The sequence below is a fragment of the Gallinula chloropus genome (genome assembly GCF_964237585.1).
Source record: "Gallinula chloropus genome assembly, chromosome: 4".
Classification (NCBI taxonomy): domain Eukaryota; kingdom Metazoa; phylum Chordata; class Aves; order Gruiformes; family Rallidae; genus Gallinula; species Gallinula chloropus.
Window position 1 is genome coordinate 4,985,593 of NC_140088.1, and position 12,081 is coordinate 4,997,673.

The following is a 12,081-nucleotide window of genomic DNA, read 5'->3' on the forward strand; positions in this document are numbered from 1 at the left end:
GACAGCTCAATATTAACTGGAAGCAAAGAAGCTTCTCCTGATGTTCCTCACATCACTTCAGGCTTTCAAATGTCAAATTATCTAACTAGGGTCTTACCCAATACAAGCAAGATAAGGCCTCAGCATCACTGGTCTATTCAGTGCTCACGTTCTCTGCTGAATCAATCAAGAAGATACCATGTTTTTGTGACATATCCTAGGAAGTTCAAAACCTATCTGCAAAGACCTGTGTTAGTTTTGGAACTGCTCAGAATGAATCAAAACCTTCAACTAGACTGTAGAAGGGTCCAAAAATCTGTCCAGCTTCCTAGAGTTGTAAATGCACAGCACTTTTAGGAAAAGACATATTGCCAATCATCTAACCAGGTATTCAAAATCTAACCACACAACAGCAAAACTGAAACAGGCAAAAATAAGCAAATAGCAGCAGCTGTTGCAACTATTAAACACGCCTCAGAAAACTCAGCAAAACATCACCCTTAAAAAAATGTTTCCAAAAATCAAAGTTTGAGCAAAGATCTCTAAACTGTTTGTCCCCAGCAAATGAAGAGGCTACTAAAAAATTAGCTGCCTATGCAAAGTGCCCATCCTGGAGAACCACCAGGAGTCAGCTTAATTAACGGAGGAGTATCTATCTTGAACACCTTTGATGAACACAACTACAGCACATTGTAAAGTAAAATATGACAATGTGCACAGCCATTTAGGACTTAAAGACACATGAAACTAAGTGGAATTCCACCAGAAACCAATATAAGTTTGATTTATGCCACCATGTTTAGCAAAAAGATTATCATATCCTGTGCTAGTAAGTACTTCAGTATGTCTTTACAGTGTTACTGGAATACAGACTTCACATCAGAACCTGTGCTGCAGGCTTCCATTCATGGTACTCTAAACATTTCAAAACAACAGTATGACAGAAATCACTTTTCATATTTACTGATTGCAGTGTGTCTCAGCCCTGTGCTGACAGAAGCCTGCGACAGACTCTTCTGTGGTCACAGGGACTCTGGCATTACTGTTTACATACCTGCTGTGTAAGAAGACTGATGTTGCTTGGTGGGGCATACTGAAAGGCTGCTTGCTTTGCTGTTGGCTGCTGCTCTGCTGCTAGCATACTGGGACTGTAGCATTTGCCCTGGGGAGAAGTCTCTTCTGCATCTTTGTGCATCATGGCTGAGCCCACACGGTGCCCACTCGGACTGCGATGGCACAAACCTACCACACAAACATTTGGACAGGCTTAACGAGCAGTATGTTGGATTCTCTCAGCCTGCTGATCACAGGGATACAAAAGCAGGTATGATACTTTCTGCACACTCTAGGGAGAATACAACTTTGGTCTGCATGGGTATTGCCTATATGAGCTTCTGTCAATTCCAAACCCGTATTCCCTTTGTCTAGTGGCACACAATTCCAAAGAATATTGGCTGCTGTTACCCAAGTTAAATATATAATGTTTTTTCTTAAGAAGTAGATCCCTTTAAATAAGCTACTCAGTGGGGAAATCAGATTTATTTTAATGCTAGAAAGGTTGTCAATATATATACACAGCAATCCTAGTGAACACGTCCTGACCCTGATGTACAACCTAAAACAAATGTATACCATCACTTAAACAAAACTAAAGTTATCAGGACTAGAGCTGTTAGCCTGATGGATTACAGTCTGCCTCCATAAATTCTCAGTGTCTTTTACTCTTCAGATTCCTTAGACTCTAAAGATGCATTTCTCAGGTATGTTCTACCCTAGCATAGTAAATGAGAAGTCTCTAGATCTTGTTTTTAAAATACTCTTGGATATGGCAGCACTGAAAGATCCTACAGAATGAGATATAGAATCATAGAATGGCATGGATTGGAAGGGACCCCAAGGATCATAGAGCTCCAACCCCCCTGCCACAGGCAGGGGCGCCAACCTCCAGCCTGGATCTACACAAGGTTGCCCAGGGCTCCATCCAATATATATAATATATATAGTAATGTTTCATTCAGATATTTCTATTTTGGAGGTCTTCACATACCTTTAAGTATTCAACAATTATGAGTTTTCATTAAAGGATTTCTCTCCATGATAGAAACACCAAACTAAGAACACCACAAACTGAGACAGGACTTCTGCTAACCAAAACTACATCGAAATCACTAAACAGGAGATCAGTAATACAATCAAGCAAAAATACACACTTCATTTTCCAGCTCTTTCCAAAGAAGTTCAAAGGCTGAGTTCAAAGTCTGAGGGGAGAACTTATTGCTCACTCTAACTGCCTGAAAGGAGGGTGGGTGTCGTGTCTCAAGCGGCAAGCAATCAGACAAGAGCAAATGGCCTCAAGTTGCACCAGGGGAGGTTTAGAGTGGATATTAGGAAAAGTTTCTTCACCAAAAGATTGTCAACCATTAGAACAGGCTGCCAGGGAAGTTGTTGAGTCACTGTCCCTGGAGGTATTTAAAAGATGGGTAAATGCAGTGCTTAGGGACATGTTTCAGTGGTGAACTTAGCAGTGTTAGGTTAATACTTGGACTCTATGATCTTAAGGGTCTTTTCCAACCTAAACAATTCCATGGTTTCCTCTGGGAATCTTTGGCAAACAAGTGCTGCTTCCTCCACTTCTTTCCAGGAGAAATTTAGCATGACTGCAAAAGACTAAATTCTGGAAATGTAAAGTTTTTACCTACTCCAGAACAGAGAGAACATGATCTCTATACTGAACTAACAGGCATCCCAGAACACTTACCTACTTTTGCAGAGGATGGTTGGGACAGTCTTTGGCTGTAGATCTGAGCAGCTCTCTGCAAAGATGACAAGGGGCCAATGGTGTAGCTCCCAGAATGTCGATGTAATCCAGGCAGGTTAGACACCTCGCTGGACACTGGGTTTGTGAAGACAGAAGAGCTGTCAGGAGCTGTGATCTGTGAGGAGGGTAGTGAGGATGAGGACTGAATCAGCCTGGGACCAAGTGGAGGAGCTGGCAATGAATGGTAACCAGGTGCCTGGGAGTTTTCAGAGGCTGCAAGCTGAGGTGGCATCCAGGAACTGATACTTCTTGGTAACGTGGCACCAGAAGCCGAGGTAGAAGCACTAGGGGGGCCACACCGAGGTAATTTCACTTCAGCATTTACAGAGAAGGTGGTTCCTTCTGGAACTACACAAAGATAATGAGTACACTACATGAGAAAAAGCTGATTTTTGGGTCCTTCAGATAACAACACACCAAAGATGCCTCTACTCACACAGAAACCAAAATGACCTCATCTGCTAGCATAGACAAGAACAGGCTCTACATGATGAATATCCTCTTTCAAAGCTTGACATAGCCAGATCTTCCCCCACAGAAATGCAGCTAACTTTTTCATGCTGCTTATTCTATGGTACCTTTCCTCATGTATAAAAACCACCCTGCAGAATCTTCCCCAAATTGGGGCTTCTGATTTCCTTACTTTGAACCCAAAGGTTCCAACCTTTGCTTAAAATAGTATTAAAACCAATATATGCATACATTATTTTTTAATAATTACTTAAGGCAGTTCACTTACAGGGTGACTTAACTTCTTTGGATTTATAACCTTTTGATACTCCTTCTGAAGTCAGGTCTGCAGCTGAGTTTTTGGGCTGATGAGCTTTTATTTTTTTCACCACCTCAGGATATTCTGTAACAAAATCAAGGAGTTAAGAAGTAGGCAATGCAAACTGCGATATCATTAGCAGAATTTAAACCTTGTTATGATGGGACTTTCTTGCTAACATTTACTGTAGACACATACTGTATGTGATAGTAAAGCTCATGGACTACTGGCTACATGGCTGGCACTGCACTTCATTCCATGGAAGGCCTAGCTGGGCTCAAATATATAGACTCTGCCCTTCAACAGATGCACTCATTGTAGGCAGCACAATTTAACAGGCCTTAATTTCTCTCATCTCTGACTTTGATTTCAGGATTCTCTGTTCATTTCAGATCTCAAAGCCTTCAGCTTGCACATTCTCATTTCAGTCATGAGCCACTGTATATAGTTCCTCATAAATGCTAATCCAGATTTCACCCCATTTCACCGCAGGCAAAGACAACAGGAGTGCAGTTATCCTGGTCTTCACAGAGTCAGTTTTAAAGAAAAGGAAAAAAGGTATGCAACCTCAAAGAGCCTGAATAACATTCTGGAGAGCATCACAATCCACAACCAGATAGACTAATTTGGCAGAGGTTAAACCCCCTTGCATTCACACTGACCTCAGATCACTCTGGGTGGCTGGGCTTAACCCCTGAGTGATGCCCCGTTGGGTGTTTTACCGTGACCAGATCTTCACAACTCTCAGAGAACAGAATTCAGACTCAAAAGGGAGTCAAGGTTCAAGTCACTTTATTTGGCCCACAACAAATGTGCAAGAAAAAGGGGAAAAAAAGAGAAAAGAGTGGAAAAGAAAGATAGAGGAAAGAGGAAGAGAGATTGCAGTATCTACCACCACAGAGCTACGATGTCCCATCAGTCCAATGATCTCAGGTCCAATGGCAGAGCATTCTCCTATGTCTTCAGGTCCAATAGGGGAACATTCCCTTGATGTCTCCATGTCTTCATGACTTACCCTCTGTCCCCTGATGTCTTCCCCCTTTTTCCCCATGGAAAGTCATCCTTGGCATAGCCACACCTTCCACCTGGCTGCAGGAATGCTTCAGGGTGGGTGGTGGAAGGAATGCTCTCTTGAGGTCTTCAGGGTGGCTTTGTTGGTCTTGCCTTTTTACAGTGTTATCTGGTTGGCACAGTCATTATGTCCTTGGCATAAGCCACTTTAAGCCTGATGGGTGGAATTCACTTTGTTGTGTGGTGTTGTAAGGATGAGGTTTTATGGTGATTGAGAGAGAGGAAAGAGGTGGGTAGAGAAGAAAGAGAGGGGGTATGGTTCTGTTGGCGATGGTTAAGGCATATCTCTTGTACCTTACAGAGGGCTTGTGGTCTCTCCATGGGCTGATGTTAAATCAGACTTGTCTGGGGAACATCATCTCAGACCTGGCTGTGACACTTACCTCCTTGAGACTGTTTCTCTGACTGATTACTGGTGTTGCTGGATTTTGTGCTTGTGGAATTTGTTCCTAGGAAGACACTTGCCAACTTGTTTTTTTGTGTGTAGAACGTCAGCACTTCCTCCAGGTCACTTTCACTACAATAAGAAGAGAAGAATCAATGTGGGGGAGGATTCTAAGCTTTTACATATTCATCTAACAATAAAAAACTAGAAATAGGAAACTGAAGAGGGGAGTGTGAAAACAGGTGAGGCCAGACAAGCTGGTGATTTGCTCAGTCCTGTCAGGTAAGAGCAGAAGGAAAAGAACATGCCTTTTGATTAAACCTGAAATTCCCATTGAAATGAATTTTCTTAGGCAGTAGAAAATTCAAGGCATTCAGAAACCTTCCCAAGACAAAGAGTAAGAGAAAGCTCCAAACACACGTTTAGGTAAATTATCTCAACAGGAGAGATTCAGTGAAGCTTCCCCAAGTGCTCTCCAGAACAAGCAACCTTGGTTGTAAGAGAACTTAGCTCAGCATCTGTTTTACGGTCATCGTTAGTAGTTTGAATTCAGCAGTTGAGGGAGAAGAAGAAAGAGGATGAAAGAGATTCTTAATTAGCCAAAACTGCAGAACAAGCAGAACAGTCAACATTTCTGTGAATCTCACAAAACTTCCATACATTTCTCACTTTCTTTTCAAGAAGAGAGTTTTACTGCCCCAGTGTCATAAGCATCTCTTGGTTCCAAACCCATGTCAGTTACTTGGCCATTCTTATTAGAGCTTGTGCAGGCTGTAATTCTAATTGTTTTGAAATCCAATATGCTTTCCTTTTGCTTTATAGTGTTGCCTCAACATTAGTAAGTGTGTATGTGGCAAGGCCAGTAGCACTACAAGGACACAGAAATATGAGCTTGCATAGCAGCAGTGACAATCCTTCAAAAGATCCTGTGCACATAATACTTGTCCTAGTCTTAGCTAGCCTGAGCTTTGGTAAAAGCAGTGTCCAGAGCTCACCCAACTGGAGTAATGACCTTCAGGGGATACTGCAAAGTTCACCTTTTCTCCCAAATCAATGAGAATAGACATGAAGAGGAAACTGAAGAAAGAAGAGTTGTTGGTGGAAAGGTGCTTTAGGCTTTGAAGTTAATTTACCAGCATAAGTAAGTGCTTCTACATTGCACTGAGGATATTTCAAAGCAATGGTAGTAGCATGCATATAGCTAAACACAATGCCATCCATGTGGTATCAAAGTTAGAAGTGAGGAGACAATCTTAATTATTAAGTGGCAACATTTCTTACCCTTTTTTTTCCAGTGCTGCACTCCCTGTACTGCAGAACAAACACTTAAAGTGTAAAATGTATCCCCCCCCCCATGCTTGGTCCCAAATTATTTGGCTCACAGATGTAAGCACAGTGCAAAGTAGTGTCAAACATCAGAGTCTTCAAAACCTGAATACTCAGGAAGCAGCAAAAAGCTCAGCACTAGAAATTGTCTGATCATTTGCATACTGGTTTCTGCTGCTCAGCATCACTCATGCAGATGGTCCAGTAAGCCTCCAGCCTCAGCCTAAAGTGTGCATCAGGCCACAATGGCATTGTAGCCAATAACATGAAGAGTATGCAGTTCTGCCCCAAAAAGCCATCTCTTGGCATTTCTAGCAAACACCAAAATGGCCTGGCCTAGGAGGCAACAGTCATTCCAATGGCCAGAGTCATCAGAGAACCAAGACTACGCAGTGGGCCCACGTAGTCTGCATTTCTCCTGACAGAAATATGTCCTGAGATAGGTGGTAGTCAGACATCTCAGGTATCATTCTTTTATAGAACTCTGTCTTAAAAGCAGCAAAATTTTTCTTGGAGCCTGTAAATCTGTTGTGGTAATGACTCCAATTCTACTAGCAAAAGGTAAATTCCATTGTTTTCATGAGAATGTAGTATCCAAAGAGACTGTGAAGGCTACTGAACTTAGTTATGAATCCCCAGCTGCCACCCACTTCTCAGTCACTAAGAGTGTTATCCCAACACCAAAAACGATAAAACCAGTTTCAGAACTGGTCATAAAAAAAAGCAGCAGTGACTGTCAGCTTTACCAGAGAAGACAGAAGGGCATTAAAAAGGCAGGTGAACTCTACCTGTCCAGATACCAACAGGGGTCCTTGCCCATACTGGCATGTTGTACGTGGGTCAAAGGAGTCAAAAGGAACTTGGCTTTGTACTCAAGAATCAGAGACTTTGAGGACATAATTCTGGTTCACTGAATATTTTCAAACACCCCCATAGCCAGAGAGTTATAATGCTATTGTTTTTCATGCAAGGTTACATAAACTGTATTTACCTAATTTCAAAATCTATTTCCTACCAGACTCTTGTAAGTTTAAGGCAGACTAAGCTCAGAGCATGACACACAGTTAGAAAATGCTGCTTTTTTGTTGTGAAAGTAACTGCACTGAGCTGCCCTAGCAAATCAAGTAAGAGGCTAGGAAAAAGACAGTGAGTCTAACTCCTTTCCTCATCTCAAAGTCCAGACCTGGAGAGTTCCTGAAGAGACACAAGAAAGCATAAGATTTTTCTGAGAACAGAAACTTGACAGAGCCACAACTGTTCAACCACAGCAGCTCAAGGCCACCTGAGCACAGCTTTAGTTTCATTCTCCTTCCCATGTACTGCCATGCTTTCTCCAGCACCACAGGAAGGAAGATTTGTTAGCTCACCAGCATCAGTTTGAAATTTACAGACCAGGGCAACCACTACTGTCCACTGGGAATCTACTTACTCAAAAATGATCTACAGATATATCCTTCCCTATGCATCAGATGCTGATGCTAAAAGTGCTTTCTTGCTGGAAAGAAAAGACAAGTTCTGTCCCTCTGCAAGAACAGGAGGTATGGTCAATAGCAGTATCTAGAAGCCTTTGGATCATCAGATCATGTTGTTTAAAACAATCCTATCACTTTCAGGGCTGGGAGATCCTTTATCGAAAGAAATTAAATCCATTCCTACCTTGCTCTGGTAATAAACTTCTGAAAGCCTTCAGGATTCACTCCCTCCTCCTCCTCTTCCTGCTTCTTTTTTGATCTCTTCTGAACCATCTGCTCTGTTTCCTGTTAATAAGCAGCATCAGTAAGTGTCTCTATGTGGTTACTTGATGTTCCATGGCACAGCTACAGCTCAGAGAAGACGAAAACCAATTCCATGGGATCTGAGAACATCAACTCCAAAGAGTCAAATTGTAGGTATTTCACTGTGTGCAACAGAATGGATAAGTATAGAGCACTCCCAGAGACAGCATGCTAAGCATACACTAAACTCCTCCTTCCACATAACTTATTAGAATTGATGTGCTGAAAAGAGGTCAAGTCTTCACAAACATGCTGGCCCTTCAAATACACCATTTGCTGGGATAAGGAAGTATGATGGGGAGATTCTTTACAGATATTGGGTCCACTGCTGGATGCACAACTGCATACAGCCTGCTGTCTCGACTAATGACAGCAGCCAGCAGGAGATACTTAGGACAGAAATCAAAAGAGCTAGAGAAAGAAGAATCAAGAAGGAATTAGTCACCTTGTTATAGCAGATGATGAACTCGCCCAGCTGGTGAGCCAGGATACGGCGGCGATCGTTCAGCCCCAAACGCCGGCTGGGGAGCAGCATCCTCAAGGAGTGCTGAAGGTTGCTGGCAGCTCGCTTCAGAAAGCGTACCACAAGCTCCTGCAAGCCAGAGATGGAGTTAACAGGGGACCAGCTGCAAGATGCAGGGAGAGCACAACGGAGGTGCTACAGTAGCTAGTGACTGACAAGAACTAAAACACACTATCCTGAGAAAATGAGCTGATAACTGGCAGGTGAGCATTCTGCAATGTGCCTTTTTAAGACAGCCCTGCACAGCCCTACAAATCCAAGGCTGGGGAGAAGAATGGTGGTGTGCCTTGCCTGAGGTGGGTCAGGATTGGGAACACTTGAGGAGTGTTTGTCTGAAAAGCAGGGGAGGTTGAGAACAAAAAAAACCCCAAGCAGCAAAAAGTAGCAGCACCACAGAATGACACACAGGAGAATATGCAAAAAGCAATTTGCCAAGTGTTAAAGAAGGCTTGTTATGAAGCAAACTGACATAAAACTCATAGTACTATCACAGGGAAGAGAATCTTGGTCAGCTATCTCCACTACAGTGTTGTAGCCCCATTTTCATCACATTTATATATATACACACACCCACTTTCATATATATATATAGATAGATAGATATACACACATATATACACATACATAAATATACACTGTTTGCCACAGCCTCTCCACAGCAACAGATGAGTATCTCTACAGCCATGTAATTCCAGTCCCCCACCATGTCTGTTTGACCTCTGGCAGGAGAAACATATGGCAAGGCAAATCCTAAGGCAAGATGCATCCCGTGGGTGATTTGAACCCTGTCTGTCTCCCCTCTGGATTTGCTTTTGGTTAGGAGCTCTGCTAACGCATAAATGAGCAGCCTCACAGCCAAACTATTGGATTTCACAGCTCGCCTCTCACTGCCATTACTCCAGGCTGGTTTGATCTGTTATTTTAAACATTATATTTCACAGTACAGCAGACAAAGTGACTCTCAAAAAAGCCAGTTTTAATTTCCACTTGGAAAGAGCAGGGGTAACATTTTCCACTGAGTTGACTGATTATTCCTGACACACAATTTTATCTCTAACTGCACTGGCTGTTTCCCTGCAACACACATTCAGCAAGAATACAGTTGGATTTGCAGAAAGCTCAAGAGCCTACTCTACAAAGCTCTTTCACAAAGGTTTATAAGGGGATCTTGGCTTGCTGCACACTAGAATGTATAGACATTAAATATAGGGCCTTAAAATACCACCTAGAAAAATTCACTAGATGTTTTAACAAGCAAAAACCAAACACACAAAAACACACCTATACTAGAGTAACTTTTTCTGCCCAGTAGCTTTTACTTCTTTTTCTAAGCACCAGTGCCTGCAAGGAGTAAAGCAGTTACACAGGAGAAAAGGCTTAACCAGGTACCTACTTGATTTGAGCAGATGTATGCTGTGTTTTATGCAGCAGAAACCACCAAGTCATTTTAAAGAATCTTAGAGAGAAGAATCCAAAGGCAGGTAACCTCAGAGATGAATGAAGGAGAACCACTGAAAGATCTGAGCAGCCTGAATCTCAACCTCACTAGTCATTAAGAGCTGTCTGCTGCTCAGACATCACTTAACAGCCCTACCTTGTCTGTGCATTAAAAATACAGCACTGGCAGCTGGACAAAGAGGGGAAAACTATCATCTCAGTTGTCTCAATCGGACTTCAGTTCTTCCAAGCATTGGAACTGACCACAAAACTCATGGCAGATTTCAGCTTGGCTTCTCACAGTCCAGCCAACACAAACTTCTTACCATTTGCTCATCCTCTTTAGCAGCCCAGGCAGGATTCTGGATCTGGTCACCAACCTCCTTCATCAATCGCAACTGAACGTGCTGCAGATAGGCAGAGAAAGCCCTGCGAGCTTGGACTTTGCTGTGGACCAGAAGAATCAGTCAGCTATAATCAAATTAGTAATGGGAAGAGTTACAGCAGTCAGGTACAGCTTATGGACCCAAGTATGGTCAGCAAGAACCTCCTAAGGTGCACAAATGTTGAAGCTCAAGGGAAGGAGACCCCCTTCACTCCACCAGTATTTTCAAGGAGACTTTCAGTTCAACAAGAAGTGGTAAGTATTGCAGGAGATACAGAATACAGCAGATGCTCTCCAAGTTCTAAGATCATCTCTAAAAATGGAATGCTCTCCTTGCCTTTTCACTGCCTTAGCTACTCTCCTCCAAAAGCCAATAACACGAACCTCAGCAAAACTGTGTATTTTTAAACAAAATTCAAGGCTCTCTTGGGCCTCTGTCTTCACAAGCATTTTGAACACCACAACAAGAGACCATAAAATAAATAAAGGGCTTGGTACTGGTGCCAGAGTTATAACAAAGGCCCTGTGATTCCCATTGGAAATGAAAGAATTAGATCTGCGAAAGTGAGCTCTTCCCCCGCTGGCCCAAGGACACAAGCCAAATTTCATTGAGCAAGGCACCACAGAAGAATGAAAGAACATCAGCAAAATCTGCTGTGCAGCTGGCTGAACATGCTGGGAAGCTGTGAGCATGAACTGAGGAGAGGACTGGGGTAGAGCTGGGAGGGACACGTTGCTTCTCGTTCCCTCACAATGACAGTCACTTTAAGCACAGGCATCTGTTAGGAAAGGAATTGCTGAAAGCTTTGCCTAATTCTCTCCATTGTCATCCTGGTCTAAACCCTCTCCTCCAACATCCTGCTCTTCCAGTCTCCACTCTTCCTCATTTTTTCCCATCGTCACTACAAGCTGTCCCTGAAGTTGTCAAGCATGATCCCTCCTCTCCTTTTCATAAGGCTGTAGCAGCAGATGGGCTATTGTGTCAGTGACAGATTCCCTTTCTGTCACAGGCAATATCCTAATCTTTTCTAAAAAATTACCAAGTTTCATCTTAAAAAGACCCCAAAAAACCAACCCACTGAAAAAAAAACCCACCCTGATATGAACAACTCCCCCCAAAACTATGCCAAAACACTAGAGTTCTCAACCCATTACTTTCCTTGAATACTATACTAGAACTTACTGGTTTAGCAACTTTACTTTTTACTGCCCAGCCTGGCTTCAATCATGAGCAGTTTCTGTTTACTTTTGCTTTCTCCAACAGCTCATCTTCACCTGTTCCAGTCCACTCATGAAGGTAAGTTGTACCTTCAGTGAACAGGGGTGACAGCAACTGTGCACAACATTCCACAAACTGAATGTCTTCCACATAAAGAAGTCTCTCAGGTGAGAAGTGCTATACCACATTTGGTGCCTTCATGCATGCACTAGCTAGAGCTTCATAATTCCCCTGTGATCAACAAGCATGCAAGACTTTCTCCTTGTAATTAATTTCCAGTTGATGAACACCCAGTTGAGTTGATGTAAATTATTAGTTCTTAAAAGTGTGTCGCACTGTGCTACTGAATTTCATCCTAGTTATATTGCTCCTATCCTCCAGGTCATCCAGTTCT

General features: G+C 42.6%; 1 protein-coding gene across 1 annotated transcript in view; it reads right to left on the reverse strand.

The window, feature by feature from the left end:
• TTLL5 (tubulin tyrosine ligase like 5) overlaps positions 1-12,081 on the reverse strand; it is a gene marked incomplete at its 5' end in the record, with an annotated part of 136,194 nt that overhangs the window by 76,669 nt on the left and 47,444 nt on the right. Inside the window, 7 exons of the mRNA XM_084263320.1 lie at positions 1,034-1,221; positions 2,738-3,145; positions 3,537-3,650; positions 5,021-5,154; positions 8,005-8,105; positions 8,569-8,715; positions 10,410-10,530. Coding sequence (XP_084119446.1) covers positions 1,034-1,221; positions 2,738-3,145; positions 3,537-3,650; positions 5,021-5,154; positions 8,005-8,105; positions 8,569-8,715; positions 10,410-10,530 — 1,213 coding nt within the window. The remainder of the gene's footprint in view (positions 1-1,033; positions 1,222-2,737; positions 3,146-3,536; positions 3,651-5,020; positions 5,155-8,004; positions 8,106-8,568; positions 8,716-10,409; positions 10,531-12,081) is intronic.